General features: G+C 39.3%; 1 protein-coding gene across 6 annotated transcripts in view; it reads left to right on the top strand.

The window, feature by feature from the left end:
- The window catches only part of cacna2d2a (calcium channel, voltage-dependent, alpha 2/delta subunit 2a), a 150463-nt gene that overhangs the window by 41565 nt on the left and 81128 nt on the right, over positions 1 to 27770 (top strand). For all 6 annotated transcript variants that reach the window (XM_075461278.1, XM_075461276.1, XM_075461280.1 and 3 more), the window contains exon 3: positions 358 to 474. In XM_075461278.1, coding sequence (XP_075317393.1) covers positions 358 to 474 — 117 coding nt within the window. The remainder of the gene's footprint in view (positions 1 to 357; positions 475 to 27770) is intronic.

The following is a 27770-nucleotide window of genomic DNA, read 5'->3' as shown; positions in this document are numbered from 1 at the left end:
ATTTCCCCCAAGATGTTAAAAGGGCTACTTGTCTTAGTTCCAGAGGATTTAACATTGGATGCAAGGTGTTCACCCAGCAGTCAGCTGGAGTTTCTGTTTTTTTAATTTGATCCTGACTGCCAGACTGCAGCTGGCTAGCTTAAGTGCTTTGCCATTAAGGCTCTGTTCTGTGTTTAATTCTTTACAGTGCCAAGGCTTCTGGGTATAATGGCAGGCTACATACTGCCTACTCTACAGTAAATGTTTATTATTTTGTGTGCTACCTTGAGAATAAGCAAACAGCTCCTCTGTGATCATTTAATTAATCTAATGGCTGCAGCTACCTGACCTTTGATCTCCTCTGTTCTCCATCTGCAGATTTATAATGAGAAGAAGAGCCAATTTGAAATCAAGAGAAACAACCCAAAGGACTTGGTAGAGAGAGTTGCACGAGACATCTCCAAGCTGCTCAACAGCAAGAGAAAAGCCCTGGAGGTAAGATGATGATATACCATGTATTGTAACACCTGTGTCTACAAACACGCGCTATGCCTCAGTGCTCAGATGCACGGTGGATATCATGACTTCGCTGGAAAGTAGTTGCCGTTCATTTCCTTTTCTTTTCTGAAGACATGGCTCATAAAGGGAAACGTGGAATAATGATTAAAAACAATTAAAAATAAAACAGTATAAAAGTGGTAAGATCAGCCTGTCACCATCAGTCTTAATGTGAGTCCAACAGAGATACTACAGAGTGGTGAATTTCCTCAAATAGAGGTAGAGGCCTTTGTTGGATTCAACAGGTTCGTGTCCAACGCCTTTATTAGAGGCAGGCATTTATTTCAAAATTTCATCATAGCTTGTGTGACCTGTCAGTGCCTCATATCAAGTTCAAAAACAGTGCATCTAAACACTGACAAATTTTCACACAATTGTGTGGGGAAGTAAGAGCCAACTGGAAGTAATTCTTACTGAGAGCTCAGTAAGCAGGTGCGAAACACAGCTATTATTTTCTTCCCCTCCAGAATGTGCCTCGAGTACACTGAAAATGTTTGAACTTTTGTGGTAGACTGTGTAGTGAGACCTCACTATGCGCCAGAAAGCTGAATAAAGAAAGGACAGGCTAATGAAGTACTAGCTTGACACACACACACTTAACCTTTCCTTCACCGTATCAAATTAAAATGAATACATGAATACAATGAATGTATAGTCCTGGCCATTATTAGAGGTCGGGCTCTATTTGTTCTTGTCAACTCCATTATAACAGACCCGGCTTTAATTGAATCCCAGATTCTGTTTGAGAAAATATGGCATCCCCATTTTTTCTATGTTGCGTTTATACCAACCAATCATGGATATATAAGATGAAATCTCAACTGTTGCATTTACCGTGTCTTTTAAAGGCAATAAAGGCACAATAATCCCAAAATCTGTGATCCATTCAGCTATAACACAATAGAATATATATATATATATATGTATATATATATATATATAAAAAAAAGACAATATATTTGAGGATCTGTCTCCTAATAAAACAGGAGTCAAGGGAATGGCTGAATCATCATTCATCATCATTCATTCATATCACTGACTCGGGACCATGACAACTTTGCCTTTACATATGCAATGCAGCCAAGTTTCTACCTCTGTTTCAAAGAACTAACAGGAATTCTGTCAGAACCACTCTCGTCAAAACGAGACGAGAACAGAGATGAATTTCAGAAGCTTATTCTGAATGCATACAATTTATGTTTGGTGGTATGGCTCTGTTCGGAGGAAGTTCCCGACTTTTCTATGAGCTCCATGGAAGCCAAGACAGGGAACAGCAGCATCCTCAGGTGGAGTGCCTTCCATTTGCTGTAAAGGCAACAAACCCCCTAGAACAGAGCAAGCAACAATGAACAACAGTATGACATTGTTTGGCAATGAGAAGTCGGTGGAGCAGGGGAGGTGGTGGGTGCAAGCAGAGAGCAAAAAAAAAGCAGTGAAAGCAAACCAAGTTTAAATGAAGTGCCCCAAATGCCAGCATCCAATTGCGAGCATCAGCTGATTACCCATTGAGGGCAGCTGGCCATAAGGGTTGGGTCGGCGTCAGCCAATAGGCAAAGGGCGCGTTGACTACGTGGTCTGCCAGAACTAACGCGGTGCTCCATTTATCCATCAGTTTTACTCTTTGGAGTCCTGTTGGAGCGCAGAAGTATCTCTGTGTGTGAAAGTCTCTTAACAGATCTCTCTGCCTTAACATTTTTTGTTCTTTATGACTTTAGCAGAAATGATAAAATCATAATAAAATGTATATTTACCGTGCTGTATTTTTCCACATTGCATAATGCCTTTGGTCTGATTTGATATCACTTGTAGTTCAGTAAATTTTCAGCCTCTGGTTCAGTTATCCAACATGCATTACTGAGTGTCTCGGCTTAGGCCTTAAATGATAAGACCAACTCAAACAATTGGATAGAACATTTTTAGTTTATAGTGTCATCATATATCATTGATTGGAATGATTCTGTGCATTTATTAAGTGTCCATTTTCAAACTCTGTTTAATAGAGGACTTAATTTCAGTGTGGACACAGATGATAGGGGATCAGCCCTATTCCTTCAGTTTGAACTCTTATAGAAAGCACGAAGGTATCTCTTTACAGCTGAAACACAATTTGAAGCTAATTATATTCTATCAATAATTGAGACAATTATCTTTATCATTTTGTTGCCCAGCATTAGTTCTAAGGTTGTGTTTTTCTCTATTTAATTTACTTTATTAATGTGGTGCGTGAAAAGGTTATCATTTCGTTGTCCTGAATTTTGGGATATAATTATTTCCACTGTTATGCTCAGATGGTTCTGTGATTAGTTGAAAATTCATTTTGCTCTCCCAGTGGGAAACCTCTAACCTCTTAGAGAAAAAGGGAGGGGTGGGGACACAGTGACAGGAAAGATGAGTGGCATGACGGGAAATTAGGATAGTATACTTAATAGCAGAGAGAAGGTAAAGGAGCACTAATTCTGAAATACTATATTTAAACCAAATGCTAATGTGCCCTAAACACAGCCTGCCTTTCAGAGAATAAGTACGTTTTGTTTGCATCACCATCATTCTTGAAATGAAATGTTAAACCTTCCATCTATCCATCTATTTTTTCTATCCCCGCTCAATCCAACTCGGGGTCGCCGGGGGGCTGGAGCCTATCACAGCTGTCACCCTGGACAGGTCACCTTGTAATTCTGAAACAGAGTTGCTATTTGAAACTAATTTTAATCATTTTTTTCTCAACAATGACACTGACGCAGCTGATTTTAAGAGTTTTCCAATATCCACCCACTATACAACTAGCCCTGCACTTATCTGGACATAAGGACGACTCCTTCGTCCTCTACATTTCGAGAACTATACTTCACTTTTCACAAACAACTCTTAGAAATGAAGAAACTTCAGCACAGAGTGTATATATGTCAAAAACCTTGCTTTGATACTATTATTAATTTGTATTTGTATTACAGTTTCCTCTGTATATCTCAGTTAATAGTAGGTGGTGTCAGGCTTTCATCCACATGGCATCTTTAAGGACAGAGAAGACTGACTGTCCACTTTCCTTCTTTCTGTTTCAACTCAAGTTTGGTTACTCAAGGCAAGGTAGTGATATATTTTACCACAGTTGAGGCCTCATATGTGAGCAGAAGTATATTCTTTGAAGAACATGAGGACTTATTGGATGAGATAAGGCACACACACACGTAGAATCAACGTGTCTGAAAGGCATGGTTAATTCTACAACATGGATCTTTAAAAAAATGTAAGTTTTTCTTGTGACCATGTGTAGGAGTAGATTTGCAATGGAAGTGACCCTCTACCTTAATGTTTTCTTAACTTTTTTTCGCCTCCCCCACTTCCCCTAATATATATACACAGACACACATACATCACCCACACCTTTACCTTCGTGGGCCACATTGTCACCAAGCATCCTGCCTGGGAGATTCAGACTCAGGAGGGAGGAAATGAGGTGAAAAAAGAGAAGATCTGAAATGAGAATTTCTCCCTCGGGCGTGGAAAAATCCAGAAAATGATGTTCAGAAATTCATAGATTTAAAAATGAGCAGCAAACGGGGGAGAAGGCGAGACATAGAAGAGGTGTAGGGGAAGGGAGGAGGAAGAGTTTAAAGCAAAAAGAAAGTAGGAAGAGAGGAAAAGACCATCAAGTGATAAAACTCATGGGAAGTACAAACCTTTAACAAGAAATACGCATTAACACATTTCATTTTGGTAGGTTGTGATTTTCTGTCTTTCTTTTTTCTTCCCTTTTTTTGTTTATTAAAAATGAAAATTCAAGACTGTAGGCAAATAAATTCACTTATTATTCATACAGTGAGAAGAGTAAAAGCCATGTCTTAATGCAGTTCATAGATAAGAAGATGTCAAACCCCTCTCAGCCTGGTATTGACAGTGTTTTATATTCCAGACTGTTTCTACCCCCTGTAATGGTTATTTAGCCCCGAAATTTCCTGTCACACATTTAAAAAAGAGAAAATGCGTGTGTGTGTTTGCACAAGTATTTGTATATATGCAGGAAGAAATTACTATTCTGCAACCTATTTATATACAGCTTTGGGCTGTTCGTTGTAATTCATGTTTAAATTACTGATAAGAAAATACACATAGACTATAAACAGTTACTAATGTATAGTAGAGAGGAAGGCATTTCTAAGTGCTCGGAATTTACGTTGCTTTAGTGCTAAATTGTCTAATTAGCAAGAAATTTTATTCATTTAAAAGCTCTTCTTGTACACTGAGATGGAGCATAACATAACAAAATGTAGTTTGTGAGCCTATTTTTGTTTACCTGCCTGGAATGAGACTGTCCCCGGGGTTCCTCTCTTACAACGTTTGTCACAGCAGAAAAAAGACCTTAATCAATACATGTTTCCTTTGTTTGTTTGTTTTTAGCATTTCAGCTGTAATATCCACATTTAGTATAATCAATAGAGTGATAAATGCCTGCCTTCATATAACTATCAAGAACATAGATATTTGAAAATCCCTAACGTATCATTCATATTGCAATCCACTCATTCTAAAAATGGAAACATTGTAAGCTCACTTGCTTTTTGTCAAAAGCCTATCCGGTGTTTATTCTTTTCATTTCCTTGTTTTAATCTCCTGCACTCAGTGTCCATGTCTTTTCTTCCTGTCTTGCCTCTGGCTTTACTCATCTTCCTAAACAATGATCTGAGCCGATGGTTGGTGCCAAAATTAAAACGTATTAAACCGCATGCTAGCTGAAAAGCCTGCATGTTGTCGTTGGACATTTAACGTAAATCTCTTTGGTTTGTCAGGTGTGTTTGGACGTGATCGAGTTTCAAATTTGAGCTTATTTCCAGAATGTTGAAGCCGACACCTGGCCTCATGTTTTCATTTAGGAGGATACAGCCATTTTTAGCTAACTTTGCTTCCAGTCTGATTTGAGCGCAGTGAAAATCACTAAGGTTTTCCATGTTTGGTTAGTTCAGCTTTTGTTTTATGCACATTTGGGCAGAACACGTAAAGATGGTGTCTTTAAGCTGTTCTCATGTAAGAGTGAAGTTTTTGAGAAGCTTTTTGCTTATTTCACAGGATTTTAGTCCTTCAGTAATCAAGCTTTGATTTTCAAGAATTTTAATTTATTTCCAGCAACACTAGAAAAAGTGGTCATTTTTATTCCATTTCTTTGTTCCAGTCCATTGCTGGTGTAACTAAAAATGCCTATTTGTCCATCTGCTGTACAAACCAAATTTGTAAAATTGATCTCTAAGTGAGCGTGTAATTTTGCATAGTTGCTAACACATTTTCCAGTTTTTCAATAAATGGTTAATGAATGATCAGCTTGTAGTAAGTATTAGCTTTCAAAAATATGTCTGTTTTCCTCATAATCTTTACTTAATTATACAAAACAATTTAGATGAACATCAAACTGCTGACCTGTGGATTCAAATCAAGCAGTAAAGATATATATTTTTCTTAAATAGTATCAAATTCAGGAAATGTCTTTTACCCTCTTTCTCAAACTGAATCTTTTGATAGCCTTTAGAATATTTGCCAGCAGCTTCAGAGGTGAAATGTATAGGTCTATTATTGATTTTGTGAATTATAGTGCGGTAGTTTAAACTGCTTCTAATGCTTGATTTGCTGGGTCGGTTTTTGTTGATGTGCTTTGAGCATCTGAACTCTCTGTATGCATGTCATTCTTTCATTGTGTTTGCCTCCACTGTATATTTCTGTGTGTGTGTTATTTGAGCAACATGCCTCAAACTGACTTATTCTGGAAAACTGTCACTCTTACAGGCCCTTTAACCTGGAGCAGCCAAGGAGAACAAAGTCCTCCACCTAACTTGTCATGTGTATAAAGCCACACATGTGTGATATTGTACAGTAGACCTATCGCACTGATCTTTGTCCTTGTACCATTTTTGCTCCTCTCTGTGATCCAACATATGATCACCTCAGATACTTGAGATCAGCTGGGCCCTTCAGAACCAGCAGAGATGGCACAACATCCTGTACACTGTCAGAGCTAGGCAGAGCTGAGCTGTCAGTCAAGGTGCTGCAGGGATTTTCAAGCTTTGGTGAGGGAAGGTGAAGCCACGAACACAGACAGAGGGGGATCATGCTGTATCCCCACAAGCTGCACAGAAAAACTACCATTTTCAAAGCTTGTACGTTCTGATTTCACAGAGGTGACTGATGAAATAAAGAGAGGACTAAGGGTGGCCTAATCCAATTACACAGATCTCAATACTATTCCAATACCACTCACGGCAGAAGGATGAGTACCTCTGTTCTGCATGCTGTTTGATGGAAAGTCACACAGCAATCGACTGGGTTGGTTAATGGGTTTGGATAGATGCAGGGTCAAACCACAGAGATTAGAGAGGGAGAGTGAAGGAAGAAGCACAGTTAAGTGCTTTTAAAAGAATACAGTGAAGGACGACAGATAGTGAGGGACCTTCAGCAGCAGATGCACAGACACACTACAAGGAAAAACTCTGGCTAAAGTGAGGCCTTTTTGTCAAACAAGTGTGCATGCTGGGTTCTGAGGCTCACTTCACTGCTCTGCAAAGAGGGAGATTGACCCATATATATGGTTATGATTCACTCTGAGCTTGTGCAGTGGAGTAACACCAGATCTGCAACAAGCATGTTTTACACCAGAAATTAAACTTGCATATAGTTGCACCTGACATGTTTACACCGGAAGTATATTTTAATGTGGTTCTTCTGGTTTCGTTATTTTTATGTCTTGTGAAAGGCTGTAGCCACTCACAACAAGAGGAATTTCTCCTTTAAAGACCATTAGACCTGAAGTAGAGAGGGGGTGGTTGTCAGGCAAATTTTTTTTTCTTTTTTTTTGTCGTTAAGGAGAGGACGGAGATGTTCTGTGACTGTGCCGTCATGCTGATAGTGATTGTGAGAGATGGCAGGAGACCGGACACTGTGCAGGAACAGCAAAAGTTTGCTTGACAGTATTAATCAATCAGACTGCGTGGGCCTGTGCCTCTTCCTAACCATAGAAACCAAGATGACACAGCCAGCCCAGGGATGGGGAGGGTCAGGCAGCAGCAGTCATCTGTCATCACGTTACATTCGTTCATAATTCACTAAGACACTGACTCTCGCACATGGCATGCACTGCCAACATGCATGCTGAAATGAGTGTGAGCATGCACGTGTTGACACAGGTGTGAACATTTATATCTGCTTACTCTGTGACCTATTTGCACTGCAGTGTAATTTCATTTTTACATTGCTTAGGAACAACACCAAACAAAGAAAAAACAGAATTTTATGACGGCTATCAAACTGTGAAGTGGCTGCATCAAGTGATGAACTTGCTTTCAAGGCAGCAATTCTGACAGTTATGTCCACCTCGTTATGACAAAGAACACTGAGGAGACAAGTTTAAAATCACAGAATATGCTGCCACCACTGTTCTGAAGAGATGACCATTTGGTGTGACTTAAAGCAATACTATGTAACATTTCTACCTTAAAATGACAGTTTGAAATTGTGCGGCTAGAATGAGTTTTAATATTACGATTGGCCTGTCTCCTATGCCCTTCGGGGGTCTGAGTTGGAATAACTGCGCTATGTAACTTTGCTGGACCAGCCCGGGAGCTGAGCGGAAGTACTTCGACTTGCTTTCTGGCACACCTACCGCAAAAACAAATAGACCCCTCTCACGCTCCCAGGTATAAGGGTAAGCTAGCGCAACATTGTCAGTACGATCATCATGGCAGAGGCACCGAAGAAACAGAAGAAGACGTGGACTGATGAAGCAAGGAAGAGAAAGAGATTTACGACAGTGTCTTAACCGTACATTACCTCCAAGCCTGTAGGGGGAGCTCCATAATGGGCTTTTTGAGAAGTTACATAGTGAAATATAGCTTTGAAGAGGTGAGTTGAAGATGTATCAAGGTGAACATGAAGTGAAAGTACCCACACTCTTTCTGTCAAAAGCATTTACATGTAGATTAATCTGTGAGTCAACTGTTTTGCTCAGAGAAATTCAACTTTTGTCACTTTTTAGTGTGATAAATAATGAAAAGGTTTTATATGTGTGCTTTATTGTTTGCGGCAAGTCATACTTTACACACTTATTTAATGATTTTTTTTTTAAAAATCAACAGGGAGAGTGCAGCTTAATTATTGCTCCTGACGTAACCTTGGGAATATAACCACCTCTTTGGTGCTTGAGGTTGAGTCATCATTCCAGAGACGTCAGATGCCTCAGTGGCTGGCTTTAATTGAACAGGCATCCGGCACAAATAGCCAATCTATAACAGCGAGCTAAATTTAGACTTTGCTTCTTAAAAGGCCCAACAAGTACAAAAAAATGGGCCTCACTATCAGACTATGGTGAAGCTGTTAAAAGTAGTGTGAGCTGTCACTGGATCTGGATTGGCCCTGATTGGCAGAGTGCACTAGAGTCTGAGGATTAGTAGTTAAATTTTCCTTTGTCTGATGTGGGTCTGGTAAATGACTGATGTGCAGCGGAAAGCAATCTTTTTCATCAGTCACCCACTTCTGTGCTTTGTTTCTTTTTTTTCTTTTATATGTATGTATTGCCTGCTGCGCCTGTAAATTTGACTTTCTACACTCTCTAAGTAATTTCTAAGTGTCTGTCATTTGAGACAGGAGCAGTACAGCAGCAGCTTGTGAGCCCACAATGATTTACACCACTGGCAGCAAGTGATTATGTCCCCCCTTTTGGCGTAAAGCAATGACAAATGAACCAGTTGTCTCACTTTCTAGAGGGGAGAGAGATTTCCCCACAGCCTCGTTCCCATCAATTCCCATTCTGTGGCAACATTCAAGTGATTTTACTTGAGAAAATGAAAATGCATACGCTATTACCATCATTAGTGCGAGCACTGAAGTCATCTTTCACCTTTGGAGCATTTATAAGCTTATGTATTCCGATAGTCTTTATCGTTGTAATTTTCACTTTTAAGATTTACTCGATGTTCACTAAAGCCTGCTCAGACCAAAAGTTATGTTTATTGCTTAAGTCTTCACACTTGTTATGGTTTATTTTTTACCTTTAGGCCTTGATTCATAGTGTAACTAGCTAGCCTCCACTTCTATCCTTATCATGGCATTTAAACTTAATTCACATGCGTAGCATTAACCTCCCAGAGGCACAGCCTGCCACTCAGTAATAGCAAGCACCTCTTGGTATGGCTTGTGTTAATTTAGGGAGCCTAATGAATTACAAGGGCTTCGTAATGACTGTGTCTGAGCAGTGCTGTTGGGAGGTCAGATGGTTTGAATAACTAATGAACTCAGTCACCAATAAGAACTTTAGCATTCATGAAACAATTGTATGTGCTGCTGTGCAGTAGAAGGCATACAGCTACACAGTATAAGCCCAGCCTTTCCATCGCCACACTCCAAGAAAGTGAAGAAACTAAATTAAAGAGGAGACTCTAACAAAGCAATTTGATTTTCCATTTCCAGTAGACCTTTCGAGACGCAGTTATAACTCTCAGGTCCCATCAGGGAAGAACAGGGGAAGTAGGCCAAGCTCTACTTGGGTAAAAATAGAGGACAAAACTTTACAATTTGCCTTGTGCACTGATTAACAAAAACATATTATGATCTATTCCATTTTTGGTGAGATTTTTTGGGATTTGAAAATATATATCTAATGCACTCACAAGTGCTTACCTGTGTAAGTGATATGAAATGTTAAATAACAGGCTTTATTGTAACAGCGTAATGGAGGTGTGTAACACTCTAATGAAATATAGAAAATTGCTTTATTCACCTTCTTTTAATGTTTGATTTGTAGTGTTTTGTAATTGTTAATCTTTAATTTATCAACTGTCAAACTGAGAGTAAACCCTCATACACATTTTTATTATAAAAGCTTTGGCTTTGTAAATATCTATAGCAAAAATCTGTAACATTTACCCCAGATTTTTTGGAAATGATCCAACTAGCCATTTTACAAAAAGTTCAGATAACGAGCCACTGAAAATTCAGCTGCTAATCCTTCATAGCATCAGAAAACCCGTCAATCTTTTTTATATAATATTGTGACATTTTTACAGCGTACTTTTTATATCGTGTCTCCTGTCTCCTGCACACTCTACCCAAGTACCACTTGGGAATATTTCCAGCTAGACGGCTTATCCAGAGGAACATGTCCTGCTGTGAAGTGTATGTATGAACAGCAGCTGTGTGAATCGTCTGGCCCCGACTCTTCACAGATTCTTCAGAAATTCATGTGTGAAATGGCTTTAAGATAATTAAAGTGTTTCCGAAAAGGTCTTCGCTGCTTCAATATGTTAGTAAAAACGGAATGCAATTATTTACAGATTATCTAAATCCCATATGTAACTGAAAATATCACAAACGTTAAATTTGGCTGTTTTCGAAAAATATATTCTTTCAATTTGATGCCAGAAATATGTTTCATTCAAAAGTTGAAACAGGTACATGTTTAGCACTATGCTGTGTCACTTCCTCTTTTGATAACTACACATGTAAGAGCTGAGGACACAATTAGTTTTTTACAAGTAAGATGTTTTCTCATTCTGTTTTGATTGAACAACAGATGTCTTGGGATCACCAGGATTATTAGGATGAATTCTCTGTGCATCATGAATATCGTCAACAAATTCCACAGCAATCTGTGCATTAATTACATTGCAGCTGGGACCGAAGTCCTATTAAAGCTATTTTGGTCCACCTTTACACTTATTTGGCATATATATGCAGAGGAAGACAAACACCCAACACACGAATGTGCACACATCCACCTAGACACACATACAAATGCTTTAAATCACGCATTCCCTCCCCTAATCTCATTCCCAATCCCCTGGCCCTGTCATTCAGATCTATGAACTTCCATTAGCAACCATCTGTTACAACCTGCAGCAAAGCCATTATACTTCACACATTCACACACACAGACATATGAATGAAAACATTTACCTCATTCAACGTATGGCGAACTAACTTCTTCCAATCCTTGAGAGAGTTTACTGAAGCATTGCCTGTTTAACCTTCAAAGTAGAAGTCACATGCTCACTCAAAAACACCTGCGATACACTATAGTGCTACCCACGGCAGATGTGTCAGCAACCCCGTGCTCACACACACTGATGCACACAGACTGATGCACAGGAGGTCATCGTAACACAGTGGAAAGGGCATGGTATCATGATTTAAAAGCAGATTGTTATATCTCCAGATTACATAAACTGTAGTATTTGGTTATTTTGTCATTCCCATTGATAAAGGTCACAGTATTGCACCCACTGTTGCTTGGCAGCATTTTACATTAGACAAAATGTCAGAACCTGATCTGCTCCGCGGCAGTAGGCAGCCTGAAGCACTTTTCTTCACATCTCGAGTGCATACATATATTTCAAGTGTGAATGTACAATTTTCAGCTCCATTTGAATGTTCTGCTTTTTTCTTACTAAACAAATGTCAGTTTGAAGAACATTTATGTATAAAAAGTTCCACATTTTGTTTTTTTGTTGGAATTTCTCATCTTTGATGAAGGGACCTGTTCATCGTTGTATGGTTTTGATAAGCTTATGTAACGTCACAATATTAATTTATGCTGAGAGCTGGATTTTTGGATTTTTTTTTTAACGATGGTCTTGTAATGATAATGGGGAACTTGGACTGAAGTGTAAATTCTTTTCAGCACATCCCAAAGATTCTCAATGGGGTTAATGTCTGGGCTATAGGGTGGCCAATCCATCTGTGAAAACTATGTCACATGCTCCCTGAACCATTCTTTCACAATTTGAGCCCGGTGAATCTTGGCATTGTCGTCTTAGAATATGGCAGAAATCTATAGGTGGAAAAAACTGACCTCATTCTCCAGACACATAATGTTGCTAAAACTAGACCTGACAAACTGAAGTAACTGCAGATCATAGTACTGGCCCCACAGGCTCGTACACTAGGCCTGTGGCATGATGGGTAATGGCTATTCTTACCCTGAGGCGCACATCACTTCGGAACAGGATATATGTGGGCTCATCAGATCACATGGCTTTTTTCCAATAGTCCAAAGTCCAATTATTATGATTTGTTTTTTAATAAAACCGTATAAGTGGTTTTCTTAAGGCTATACAGCTGTTTGTTCTCAATACCTTGAATTCTCTTCGTGTGCATTGGGAAATGTTTTTACTTTTACTATTAAACATTAATGTGATCAACTACTGTTGATTTTCTTTGTTTTGATTTCCCCAAACGTTAAAGTGATCTCAGATCACCATCATTCAAGATTATCTTCTGACATTCGACATAATCCTTCGAGGTTATTAGAATGCATGGGACAGTTCCTAACGCAATTTTAGGAGTTTCAGCAATCTTCTGTCATTTTGGTGGCTCGATGCAGTCCAGTAATTTGACCCTTCTTATATACATACACATGCATATGCATATATGTGTGCACGTGTGTTCCTGCTTCTTAAATCATTTGTTTGAGTGACAATATGTGTTCCAGGCAGGAAATGGAGGGATTGATTCAGCATCTAATTATCTAAATTGTTTTTGAAAGGACAAAAAAAGCGGCTGTCTGTGTTTAAGCAACTTGTTCACGTAGCAGTAGCATCTGCTCCACTCCTCCGTTTCCCCGTCAGCGAGAGACAAATGAATAGAAAAGACTGCTTTGTGCTTTTATGCAGCCGTCTCCCCAAGCTGCATAAAACATATATTTCTAGTGTTCCATTTGCGATTTTATATTTATAAGGGAGAGGGAAAATGACACAGACACTTGAATTGAGAATTGCTTTACTAAAACGAGCCCCCCCCATCCCTGCCCTATGGCAAGGCAGCACTCTAGTCTGTTCGATGTTTTCTTTCCTAGAGGGCACAATTGAAAAGATCACTTTTATGAAAGGAGCTTTTGAAAAATGCCTCAGATTTCCAATAGAAAATACAAGTTGTTCAGCTGTGTGGCGAAAAGAATTAAGTTGTGTAGAAATAGGGCCTTGTTTGAATTAATAATTGATTTCAGAGACATAACAAAACAGCATGGCCATCTGCTTTTGCTAGTGGGACCCTGTTGTAGAATGGTAAAAAAGATTATTTAGGAAAGCATACTCTTGTGTTTTGCTTTTCCAAGCAGGTCAAAATCCACTCCACCTCTAATCCTGCCACCTGTTCATCTGATTAGATTCCTCCACCTCTGCTATGTCCTCACCTTGCTGATTATCTGCCTGTTCTCTTATCAGCGTCATCAGCTGAGAGGCCAAACAGAAAAATGGCTCCCATGGGAGGAAGTCAGGGTGCTCACTTTATGTGGATATAAACCAGTTTTGAAGGGATGATTTTTATAGCCCATTTTAATTAGTCTATTCTAAACCACTGGTTTGTTACCTGAGTAATTACTTGCATGAAAATCAGTGTTGCAGTGAAACTGCATTTAAATTTAGAATATTTAGAGTTTATTTGGGTTCAACGCACTTTGCCAGTGGGAACACCTTTTCTTAAACCTTGCTGTGAGTGGGAGGCTAAGTGTTACTCATCGTTGCTCAGACTGTTGGAGATAAATGATTCCTTTGGCTGATTGTTGGCCTGGTATCTGTGGTCTGCCTTTGACCTCAGAAAGCTGTGCTTAATTCCAGTGTGAGGGTGTTGGGTTCTGCTCGAGTGAGTCCCTTCTTTTATTCCTTGTTGAGCAAATAGGGCAAATAATGGGCTTGCATCCTGACAAGGAGCTCTCAGTTCCTGACAGACCACTGATCAGGAGAACAAGGGCTATTTTCACAGTATGCCGCACTTACATAAGCAGATACATGAACGCACATATGCAAAAACACACCAGACTCATGTTACTCTATTAGCAAATGTCCTAGTACATCATGTTTAAGGCACAGAATTTACTGTCACTGCAGTGCACACAAACAGAGTTATCACACCATATTTTACTGAGCTTAGAGGCTTTTTAGAGCATCACAACAGAGTTGCCTGTTTTATGCTAATCTGAGGATATGTTTAAATGCACTGCAGTAATGTGGTTACTATCAAACCACCTTAACATGCAGCTGGTAAAATATTTTGTTTTTGTTTTATAGGAAAAAACATTTTTTTTGTTGCTGTGCAAATCTGACTAAATTTGATCAGATTTTCAGATTTAATAGATTTAAATATCAAAGTACACAATCACCATCATTCCTTTAATTTAGCTTCACTTCTGTCATTGTGATATATTTCAATCTGAGACTGTCATCAGCATGCTCACCTAAACTACATAAAAAGCATAAAGTAAGCTTTGATAATCAGTATTTTCCATTCAATTACCCAAATGTGGTTTCTTTTTTGAGAAGGATACATTTCTTAAGTAACACACCAGCGATTTAACTGTAGATGAAAAAATTCTGCTCCATTGGCAGAAAGTTTCATGACTTGTTTCACCAAAGAAAAAAAGAAAAAAGCAATTGCACAAATTAATGCTAACGTATCACTTCAGTGGTGTAAAGTATATAAAGAGTCTTCGAATAATTGCATTATGAGACAAATGACTGAAAAAATGACTCTCTAAGACAAAGGAGAAAAACCGGTAAAAGCCAAAAACAATGGCAGTGACGGAAAAAAAAGGGTCTGAATTGATAGAAAATATGTCATATGCAGAGCTGTAGCCCTTGAGCTCAACTACACTAGAATGATCCAAGAGATCAACTTTAGAGGACCACTACAGCTGCCGTGGAACATTTCAGTTTCACAAGGAAAGCGCTGTCTTTTGTAATACCCGTCCTTCAAATATTAGATGGGCTTAGACAATTACAGGTGGCGTTCAGGGGAGCCGTTTGTCTGCTCTGCAAATGTACCCACCATACTATTGTGCAAATCTGCAGAGAAGAATGGTAGGAAATTAAAGTTCAACTCTGTTTAAGGAAAAAAGAGGCGAGTTTAAAATATATGAGAGGTCATGCAGCTCTTATTCCTCACAGGAGGAATGACAGTTTTTTTTTTTTCTCTGGCTGGGCTGTAGTTGACTGTTTAAAAATTCTCATTGTGGTTAAAGTAAACAATCACGACTACTTGTCCGCGCGGAGAAAGGACGCTCAAGCTGAGAGGACAAGGGAATCAGAGGTCGGTTTGCCTTTATTTTGTTCTTTCATCAGAGCAAGCAGTTAATCTTTGTGGGCTTATCTTGGCGTCTGCCACCTTAGTGTGCCCATGGAGAACAGCATCACATGCCTCAGCCCTCTGCACCTCTTCCCTCCTCTTGCCTCCCACTCAGTTCAGTTCTCCTTGGCTGAATGGAGGAGGGGGCTGCAGATTGAATTATTCTCTCCATTCCTTTTCTCCCAAGTTTGCATTTATTTGCACTGTGCTGTCACTTCTCTTCTGTTGTGTTTGTTCCTTAAGTGGAAGCCATTCAGGGTCTGTCTCAGCTTGTTATATCATCTTAGATCAGTTGTGGCATTGGTCTGCAGTGCTAGTTATACAAAACAGAAACAGGCCTTTTATTGGTGTTCAAGCACATTTGCAGAAGTGATTGCCAGGCAACTGCTGTACACATGCCCTGTGTTCATTTGTGTATTCGTTGGTGGCAGTGGACTCACACACGTGGTTGGGAAATATGGTCCAAGATTGCATTTTGGAAAACCATTGATGTAACTATATTTAGGGCTGCAGCTTAACTTGCGCTGACATCTTTTTTTGTTACATCTTACAAAAGCCTTTTTCACACATGAATACCGGAGGTTTTCAAGACTGTGTGTGGACAATTTGGTTCAGACTTTTTCTGCCGTTGCTGTTCACACACATGCTTCACAGTTGGAGACTTTCTGCTGGAGATGCATTTTCACAGCTGGAAAGACGAGGGAGGGAAAGCAGGTGAACGTCTGTCATAGGAGGCAGGATGTGATGCAGAAATGATGCTGTGGAAATCGCTCTGTGTTCTTCACATCATGTTGAGATAAGCAGATGAAACTTTTTACTGTATTGACATAAAAGCCACATGTATCTGAACATATCCCACAATAGCACGGATCAAGTGGAAAGCAACATAAAGTTTACTGTCACACTGACGGTAATTGCTCCAGAAGATTTTCTTCTATTTTCTATCATCTATGACTATCACAGTCTCTTATCTTCCAGAGATTTTACTTGGTGGCTCCGTAGAAAATTTAAGTTAAAAAAAATCTGGAGCTAATGCTGCAAACTTTTGCTTTTTTCACATGCTTCTGGAACATCTGTAGAACATTTCAGGACCCGAGCACGTGTGGAAATGATTTAAGAGTCCTGAGATATTTATCTCTTGTCTGAATAGTTCAGGTGATAAAATATTTCCTGTAATAGAGATCCTATACTCAGTAAGTTTAACATAAAAAATTGATTGAATATTTTTTCTAATGTTACCCTGACTATTATTTTTTAATTGGGCTAGTGTGTAATAACTGAATGCTGTGATTTTCAGATTAATTAAAGTATATATTTTGATTCAATGTAGGATGAAGACAAATGCAGAAAATTGAAATGATATTAAAACATTTGGGACGCATGCAGCAAAAGACCTAAGAAGTGTAGTTTAATGTTTAAAAGGAAAATCTTGGAGATAATCTCAAATCTAATTAGCTTGATTAGTGACAGGTTTCACTATTGTGAAATACTGTGTGAGCCAGCTTTAGAGGGTAGGGACCGTCTGAACCATCAGTTCACAGTTCAAAAGTCCACTTCAGTGATGTTACAGGTTTACATTAGTGCACATGGCATGGATAACTCACACATCTGTGCAGGCACCATTAATGCTGAATGATATACACAGGTTGTTGGGCAACGTATGCTGTCATCCAGATTTGCGTTTTCCTTTTTTACAAAGGGCCTTGCTTATTTTAGTCATGCCTTACTACAAATTGCAGGTATTATAACAGCATTGCTCCTGAGTAAAAGAGTGGACTGCAGTCTCGATGTGTCACCCGCTGCCAACACTTCGACAGAACAAGAAAATTGGACAGAAGGTGCCTCAAACTGTTGAGACTCTGACAAAGATTTTCATGACAGAAAAAATAGAATGCTCCCATGCATTTCACATTATAGAGGATAGATAGACTCTTACCCCTGTTGTTGTTGTCTAACAGATGCTAACTTCTCTGAAATGATTTTAAAACTTGTGTGCATAATTTCAGTGGACTGTTGGCAAGTTTAGAAACTTTTAAATTCCTCTGTTGAAATTATCTTCAAGAGGAGTTTTCAGGTCACGCTGTCAAATCTTCTTCACCTGCCTTTTCTTTGCAGCTCACTACCTCTCCTCTTCCTCATCCACTGTTTCTGCCCCACCGTCTTACGCTTTGACAGGCTGTCATAACTCTGTTAGCCTGTTCTAGTCTTAACATAATGACCTGATACTTAATGATTGGCAGGTGTTTTTTTTTTTCTTTTAGACCAGTAAAGTAAGGGCTGGGAGAAGCAGTTTAATGATCAGTTACCTTGTTTCTTCACTGACTGACAGGTGGCTCCCCGAAATGCACAAAGAGGAGACCTGTTGGGGTATTTATAACCCATTTAATTTATCCTGTGTTTGAAAAGCTGTAAGGTAGCTGTGTACTGTAGCTTAAGCTTCTTCAAGGTAGTGACCAGCGGGATAAGACCCAGTCTTCCTCTACTGGGTGAGTGACAGGAGAAAAGGCATAGGAACTAAAGAATAAGGAAAGAATAGATGGGTGTGTAGCTGGAGGTAGCAGTGGAAAGGTGTTCTGCCTCAAAGACAGTTGAGGAGAATCTCAGTTATTGACCTTGGAAAACCACCTCTATGATAATGATTATCTTACTCCATCCCCATATTTTTCCCTTCCCTACTCCCTGGTCTGTCTCTCTTTTCTGTGTGAGTCCTCTCCACCTTTAATCTTAGAAGCCTCAGAAAAGCAACTTAGATCTTCTTCTTTTTTTGAACATAATAATCCCCATCATTGATTACAAACTTACAAGGTAAGGTTAAGCTTATCACAGTAAGCCTCCACCATTTGACCCACTCTTGCCGTACAGCAAGAGTTATAATACCCAACAGTATACATGACAGTATATACACTAAGGTGTAGATTTGGTTTCACAGATTTGCATTCATGCATTGATAACTCAGTGGTGTTTATTGATGTCCTTCAACAACTGTAACTGCCCTTTGTACAATCTTGCAGTAAGTGGCGATTGAACAAATAGTCTAAATTGGTAACAATTCTAAATATATTTAATGATTTGCTTAAAATTTCATTGTGGCAAATTTTTTGTCTTTCTCTAAAGAATACATCTGATTTTTTATTGGTCCTGATTGTCACCTGGAGTCATCAAGTAAGGCTGCAGGCTGCCAATCAGCTACTATTGAATTCTTGGTAGAGTTTCTACTTTAATAGCTGCGTGGACAGAAAACCTGACTTTTTTTGTTTGTTTTTTTTTACCTCGTGTTCTCTTTCATTCGAATCATATGGGCTGGGCAGAATGAAGAGATGTGTTTGTGGGCAAATCAAGCTTAAATATTGCTAATTCCTATTTCATCTTCCAAAACATGGAAAGTCTAGGTTGCAGCTCACACATACTGTATGCAGGTGTTTTAGTGTGATATCCAGTTTATTTCTGATACTGTAATCACAGTCTATAAATGCGTGATAATGGCATTTATTAAAGGCATTGCTCACTTTGTCATCACTCCGTTTTAAACCCTTGCTTGTTACACTACCATTTCAAATGACTCAGTGGTGCTGCTTCTTAAAGGCAGCCATGACAAAGTGTTCTAAGTAAAGGCGGAGGAGTTCATCTATTCATTTAAATTGGTGCTAATGGCAGACTATTTAAAAGTCAATTAATTGCTAGGGGCCAAATGCACAGTGGCAGTTAATGCTGTCACAACGCTGAGTAGTAATTGGATGTGTTGATGGGTTGTGCCTGTGTGTGTCAGTGCATATTATTTTTTTAAACTTGGTGGCTACCTGCTGCACCTATAAAAGCCTTTAACAAAAGGATTGTCTCATATCCAGTGGATGTTAGTTAAGCAAAGTAACATTGGAGAGCAGCAAGGGCCTGGACTCAGTTAGTCCTTTTTTTTTTTTACACCATTTTCTTTGCACTGTTGTTTCTGAAATCAGCTTTTGAATCTCTATCCCTTTTTATTTTTCTCAGTTTGCCACCACCACCTCTGTCTCACCTTTTCATCCTCTTCCTTACTCTATCATCCCTCTCTGTACGACACAGAGAGAGAGAAGGCCTGAGATCGATGTCAGTCCTCCGCACGCTGAGACCGGCAGCTGGCTGAATCGGAGTGATCGATCAGGCGCAGAGCATTTACTCCGCCAGACTGCTGGGCCTTTGTGGATGGAGATTATTTCTAAATTATTACATGAGGCAGATGCTTGTCAGAAGATGCTCTCTGTCAAGGTTAGACTGCGCCAGCCCTGCCTACCTGTCGTCGCCTGTCTCCCTTCTTTACATTTTACGATTTTAAAATTCATCTACTCTTTTTATCGCTCACCATTTTCTTCTTTATTGCAAGGATTCTTCTGTAATTTTAGATATTCCACATTGCCCTTTTTATTTACTTCAGCAGATATTTTTAGTATGCTATCACTGAGATAAAAGGTGCACAGTGTATACCAGTTTAGGGAGGAGAAGCTGAAAATGCCTGAAAATGCCACCTTATAGATTGACTTCATACATACAGACATTACAGGCTACCCAGTATAATCTTAGAGCTGTGGTAGTCTCAAATAACACTGAATATGCTATTAGGTTATTGTGTGTGTGAAGCTTTTGAAAGAATGAGTTTATTCTTTGTGAAATGATTTAAATACAGTCGGTCATTTTGATTCCCTGACCTTCAGCAACAGTGTTTTAATAATAGTTGGATGTGAATGGCTTTGGGGCATGTTTGGGCTGCTTTAGCCACGTCGGTGCGTTTTTGATTGAGTGAATCTCCTCTTGATAGTTCAAGTTTAAGACATCTCCAATATTATTTTCAGCCTTCTTGAGCTGATTAGTGTTAGTAATGTTCTTGTTTGGGGGCTGCACGGCAGTGTGGTGGTTAGCACTGTTGTCTCACAGCAAGAGGGTTCCAGGTTCAATTCCCAGCTGGGGCCTTTCTGTGAGGAGTTTGCATGTTCTCCCTGTGTATGCGTGGGTTCTCTCTGGGTACTCTGGCTTCCTCCCATTGTCAAAAAACATGTGTGTTAGGTTAGTTGGTGTCTCTAAAATTAGTCCTTAGGAGTGAGTGTGTGGTTGTTTGTCTCTGTGTGGGACTGCCTCTCGCCCAATGACTGCTGGGATAGGCTCCAGCCCCCACGGATTAAGCAGGTATAGCAAATGGATGGATGTTCTTGTTTGCCTCTTGTCATCTAGCTCAGTTATCATGAGCTGTGTCTTATTTTCATGGTCAGCATCAATTAGCTTAGTTCAGCTTAGAATCAGTTATCACGTGATTCATCGAGCCAATGCTTTTAAATTTCCATTTTATTCATCTGCAAATCCACTATGTCTATGTCTCATTGTATTATTGTAAGTGTGGGTGTTGTAATGTCAACACCATTTACTGTAGAGTAAATGGTGAAAAAGAAAAAAAACAATCTAATTCTTTGCCCACCTCACAGTAGCTGTAGTTACATTTTGAGTTATTGGTTGCACAGGAGTCAACCAAACTTTCAAGAAGAGAACATATGAGATTTCTCTGTGTTGATTAAAGTTTTATACTTTAATTCTAAAAAGATATTTGTTATATGAAGAAAGCATAATGTTGTGCAGCCCAACTCACGGCTTTTTAAGTCACCACTGGGTCATAAATATATGTTTGAATTATTTGTTTTAATCACTTTGTGTCGCTCCTTCTCAAGCTCAGTTCATGCTCTGACTCAAAATGTCATCCTTAATCTAAGAAATGGGAAAAAATTAGCTTTTCAGCAGCTCCAGAAATGCATAATTTCCACGTTTATTATCTAATGAGCGTTGGACCGGGACTTTCTTGAGTTAGTGTGGTTCTGAGCTACAACTTTATGTAGTTTCAGTGTGTTATGGCATGCATCTTGATATATTATTTTCTGTCTCCATTTCTTCCTGTGACATGGAAACTGTTCAGACACGTCTTTGCTATGCGGCCTACTTTCAGTACAGTCTATTTTATATACAAGCTTCTGCAAAACACACCATCCCTAGTAACAACAGTTTTTCAGTTGAAATTTAATTTCCAATGTGACTCTGAAAATGACAGAGAAGATGTCATATATCAAAACTCTTCAATGTATAGCCTTTATGTTTATACAGTCTGTGGTCATGATAAATGTGCTCATGAATATAGAGTTAGAGTGCAAATGGGTGTTGGATGACACTTAAAAGGCCAGATCATAATAGAAAAATTAAGAAAACTACAAATAAATCTCACATTACCTATCACGCGCCCTAATTTATCAGCAGCTCAGAAAAAGCAGAAACTCTAAACAAAAGCTATAGAGAGAAATCTCTGGGATTATTTTCCTTGAGATAAGGGAGAAAACTCGTCAGGTATGCAAGATGGAAAAGACTCTGTTGTTTATGACTGTAGGCAAACTACATTAAACTATAATGTTGTCCCCAGTGCATCATAATAGGCTTTGTAAGTGCAGCACTGCAGACCTCGCGTTTTTTGTTAACAATCATAATTTCCTATTTTTGCCTTTTCACAAACTGACACATACTGACGACTGTGTGTATTTTAGTACCAGCTGCGTTCCATGTAAATACTGACCATCATCGTTCTGCTGAATATTAAACAAACCATCTCCCAAAGACTGAGGAGCATAAACTGCATGAGGACGAAACATAACAGACCAATCAAACATTTACATTGTTAGCCAGATGTTATTTATATGAACAAAGGAAACCAGCATGCAAGGTACTCTCTAGACAGTGTCCTTTATTTCTTTTTACTGACCAGAATGTGAACCAGATTTTTATTTCAGATTTCATCATTTTATACAGGCAGTATTGAATATAGATCCATCTGATGTTGTTTACACTGATGGAACTTCCATGCCCAGGTTGCACTGTACACCACAGCAGACCTGAAAAAGACAATAAGACAATGATGGAGTAAATCTTACAGTATACATTTGAGCAAATATTTGCTTAAAGACCATTGACTAGTGATTACAGAGACCTCATTTTGTGTGTTTTCAAATAGCTCCACGGCCCGCTGTAGATACTTAAATGTGGGGCCACTTAGCTTCCTTTCTCGCCAGTAAAAAAGATCTCCTCGGGGAGAGATAGACAGTATGTAAGGGTAAATAGGAGCAGGGAAAAGGAGGCGAGATGAGGCTTGGCTGGGGAGAGAGAATGATGAGAAGAAGGAAAGTAAGGAGGATTAATTGTTCACCCAGGAGAGAGATGATATCAGATGTTTAAAAACCGCCACAACTAATCCTGTCATTTCGTGGAGAAGAATAATGAAAATTGAGAAATGATATTTCACGAAGAGCTGGAAACTGAGCTAATCTGTTTGCCTGTAACGAGCATATATTTGTTGATTGCTAAATGGTCTCCAGATTTTAGTACATTTTTACTTGCAGGGTATAATTTATCACTGTGATGACAGCTAAGAAAATGTGCTTTTATTGGATATAATGTTGTGGTTTTTTAAAGATATTTTCTCCCCAACCTATTATAATTGTGTAATTTTTCATAAATAATTTCACACTCCACTGTAACATGTAGACCAGTTAACAGAAGTTGCATATGTGGAAGCATGATATAATTAGAATGGTGTAAGTGTAATCCACATAGTTTGATTTCAGAAATTAGCATAATATTGCATGTTGTAGTCCAAGAACTTATTCGATTAGTTTTCAATCACAGATTTTCCTTACTTTCAAAAGTAATTTCGCTTCACTTCAATACAGAATGAAAATCAGCTCACATAGATTGTTTCGAAGGTTAATTGTTCATATTGCACAATTAGTGTCTTTACTGTTGACCTGAAGGAAAGCGTTGCATTCAGGAGAAGCAGCACATAATTAGAAAATAAACAAGTGGATTAAAAGAAAAAGGATCACAAGAATTTAGATCGTGTAGATTTGTAGCATTACGAAGGTGTTCAATATCTAAGCTTCCATTTATAGAGGTCGGAATTATAAAGATGATAAATTATGTTGCACTTTTATAGAGAACTTATCTTAAGCAAGTTTATTGTATTCAAGTTCATTCCATCTGGAATGAAAGTAAAAAAGAATGTTTTATGCCAAATAATCGTGAACCAACGGCAGCCCTGAAGGAAGGTAAGAAACATATGGTATGCTTTCAAAAGTGTCTGCAGCAATACATAAAATACATGGTTAAAAGCATCCTTGTGGTCTGTTAAGTCTTTGAAGGAGTCACTAACGATGTTCTTTGTTTGAGACCAGCTCTCTGCCCTACTTCTGCTTCCTTGCTCTTCACTCCAAGTAGCTCCCTCTTACTCTGTGACCCACACCTGCCTTTCTCTCCATCATTCCCTCCACCTTTTGGCCCTGCAGCACTCCCTTTCCTTCCCTGTCGTATCTGTCATGGACGTTCAGTCGCCGGTGTTGCTTTAGGCTTCAAATTTAATTTGGTTTCAATCTGCTGTAATTGCTTTGAGAGACGGCCGTGTCTGTATGTTTTCCCTCTCTTATGTCTACTGGAATACTGGATAGGGTGTGTCTGTGCATGTGTGTGGGTTTGTGTGTGTGCATGGACGGATATGACTAAAGGTGTGTGCTAATGTCTGTGCGCAAGTGTGTAAATCCTGAACAATTGACTGGCCACACACTGTCAGTGATACACTTTGTCAAACACCAACAGCTGTCACTGGGCTCTCTGGCACTTTGACAATGGTTTCGTCAGACTGAGACACCATGAACTTGATTTGTAGCAGTAAAGACGATAGGAGGGAGCAAAGTAAATCAGTAAGACATCATCAGAATATCCCTTCTGTAATACATCATGACCTTTTTTGCTGAATAATAACTGCCCTCACAAGCCTTGAATGTTAACCTCTTTCATTAAACTATCAGCAATCTTCAAGTAGGAGGAAAGTTGATTGAAGTAAAGGGCAAAAATGGACGGCAAAAATAAACTGTTTGCCCTTGAACTGCAGACAGTGCTGTGGAGAGGTGAAGGGAAAGGATGGGGCACTAAGCTGGTGGACTGAGATATTATTGGTATGGGCCTGAGCAAAAGAGAAAAAAAATAGGATAAAGGCAAGAAAAGAAATCCGCAGCCTTCTCTTATGGGTTGCCTTTTTCCCCCTCTGACATTATTTTACCCCCCCAACAGTCTTTTAAGCCACCCTGTTTTTTGTAATGGTTACACAAAACAAATTCAAGACTGGAAAAAACAAACACATGTTTTGGATTCAGTACTGATGACACTCACCTCATGTCCACCTCGGTAATGAAAATTTCATTGCGTCTTTTCCAACTGTGTATCCATCCAAGCTCAGCAGTTGGTGTATGAATGTCTGCCAATGAAGGAGCACAGACAATATAAATGATTGCAAGTTGATTAGTAAGAGCTCATTTGATGTGATTGCAAGAGCACAGTATGCATGTACATCCCGAGTGGAGTCTGTACTGGTTTTCTGTGTAACCAGGAGAGACTAAAAGTGTGTATGATTTTGAAAAGTGTGTGTTTCCATATAATATGTGTATTTGTTTAAGTTACAGATTTTTTTTAGATTTTTTAGAACTGCCCTGTTCTGCTGTTGTGTTGCAGCACGCTTGTATTTATCACTCTCACCTCTGATCAAGGAGACATTTGCCCTGCATCTTGATGCTGTTTCGCTCTGCTCCTCCCCTCTCAGCCTACTGAGCAACTGAACAAAACAAGCACACACTCATGCACATCTGTTAACAGCTGCCCTGCTAAGAGAGCGGTCATGTGCTCAATTTCCTTCAAGTAGAATGTTATTTTATTTAGCACCAGACAGTGCATATGCAATCTTCTCCTTCTGAGACATGTTTCTGACTGCCAGAGAGGCAAGACAAATTTGATTTATTCTGTAAATGTCATTTTTAGGCTTCCCTTTTCTCTCACTCCATCTATCTTTTTTGTCTGTGTTTTTGTAAAAAAGTGGACAGTGAGCCCGACCAGCCAAACACTCACATGCCACTGAGCTGCTCTGTCTGCAGACACATCCTGAGCCCCCTGCCGGCCTGTTGCATGCAGGACTCCTGCTGACCTGTGAGCAGACAAGGCTGTAGATCTGCATGGCTGTTTGATCTCTTGAGTCTGTTGATTTGTGCTGCGTATGGGTGCCTGTGAGTATGTGATATAGATAGAACCGTTTGTAGTATTTATCCCATAGGAGGTTTAGTTAAATTAACATTGGTAGTTGCTGCAGTGAGCGATAGTGTGCAGTACAATGGTAATTGGCCACATTCTGGGCTCAGATGACTCTGCAACTCAGCTACAGAGGCTCTGTTGTTTAATGAGTGAAATGCATGTTATTTTAAGTTGAGTGTCTAAGCTGAAACAAAAAGCGTCCCAATTAGCAGAGAATTAGTCTTTAGTGAGAGCTGTTTTATGGAAATACTTCATTATACAGTAGCACATTATTTTAGCAGATTTGCTCTTTGAATATTACTTATATTATAATGGTTTTTACATTATATCCATACAATAAACCAAAAAGTTTACTGATTAGTATACAAGAGCTTCTGATCAAGGTCAATCATTTTCATTGCAACACTGAGGATCCCTTATAATAGAGTTTAGCTGCTGCACGCTCTACTGCATTGTCCCAAAGTAAAGACAGCTGCCTTTTTTGTCTCAGTGATCTGCAGCACAATGCAGGCAATCTTCTGTGAAAATATGCCGTTTCTCTGGGTCTGTGTGGAGCGTAGAAAAGCTGGTGAGTTGCTGCTGCTGTGGGAAGGTGACAGCTTGCGTCCCCCAGATCCATTCTCTTTGGAAACACCAAAGTTGAGTTGGAAATGCACTACCATGAGTGGGGAAATGCAAAAGAAAATGTTAACATTTGCGTTGTGGTGGGGGAAGATTATGGCATAGAAACAAAGGCAGGGATTATCCGAGCACATGCTACAATAGCACTACATGCATGGCGCTTACAAACGAGCTTGCCACAGGGTGCTTTGGATCTCAGAACAAAGACATGGTCTCCCACCCATCCATGCAGAGCCTCTGTTAGAGTTAGCTAATAAGGACTACAATACCCAGCTGCCAGCAGTGAACCAACCAGGGACCTGGAATTAAGGGTCATTATTTTGTCTCATTAAGGACCTTGTTATTCTTTAGTGAATCTAAAGGGGGGCATTTGTTCTTATTATTAATGTCTTCCATGCAACACTTTGTGTCTGGGTCTTGGAATGGTCATTCCATCAAGGTATATAATTACGCAAACAATCAAAACAAGCCATAAGTTTTCAAGCTTCTCTCTGTTCCATAATTCATTACTGACCAGTCCTTTGCTCTGTAAAGTCAATTAAACTGTTTCGAAGTTGACTGAAATTAATATGGCATGAGAGGGGGGAGAAAGTTTGAGGGCAGTAAACTGAGACAGATGGAGAGAAATGGAGTAAAGCACATGATAAAACAGGCGGGCGAAGAGGAGAGATAAAAGGGCTGGTGGTGGCGCTGGGGGCTGGTGGTGGTGAGGGTGCAAGGCAAAGTGAAAGTGAGTTTGTCTGTGATGTTTTAAAATTCTAGAGTGGCGAGTCCCTCCATCTGTTATTGTGGGACGGTTCTGACTCGGTGATTTCTATGATTGGCCTTAATCCTGGCCGAGTGGAGAAGACAGAATGAAGAGCTTAAAGCAGACTGCTCTCACTCCGACAGGCTCGACTGGCTGCTGCTGCTGCTGTTGTTGTTGCAGCTCACTGGTATGTTCCATCTGCTGCCACCTAATGGACTAACTGCTGCAATACATTCCATCTCTCTGCACCGCTACAGCCTTAAATTTTACATAAGCTCATCATTTCATAAGCATCGCAAGGGATAATTATATTCTCAGATCTCATCAAAAATATCTTTTAAATCATTATTAGATAAACAGGCCATTGGTTTTTGATCACATGAATGCCAGTAGATAGAAAAAACAGATAGTGTCTTGTGATGGTATATCAGACTATTTTTCCACATTGTTGAAAGGAGCCTTAAGAAAACTGTTCTATATTTAGGCACCTTTTACAAAGAGTTTTATCTCATTGTCCACAACTGCCAATCTTTGCAAAATTTACTAAAGGTCTTTCCTTGCTGCATTAGTCACTCTGAGAAGGTTAAGTGACCCAGACAGAGTCATTTCACAGTCTTTTGGTCCCCAAGGTGACTCAAGCATTCCCAGAAAC

This window comes from Odontesthes bonariensis, chromosome 3, assembly GCF_027942865.1.
Source record: "Odontesthes bonariensis isolate fOdoBon6 chromosome 3, fOdoBon6.hap1, whole genome shotgun sequence".
In the NCBI taxonomy this organism is placed as follows: Eukaryota; Metazoa; Chordata; class Actinopteri; order Atheriniformes; family Atherinopsidae; genus Odontesthes; species Odontesthes bonariensis.
Note: the sequence above shows the minus strand (reverse complement) of the source record. Positions and strands in the feature narration are given on the sequence as shown.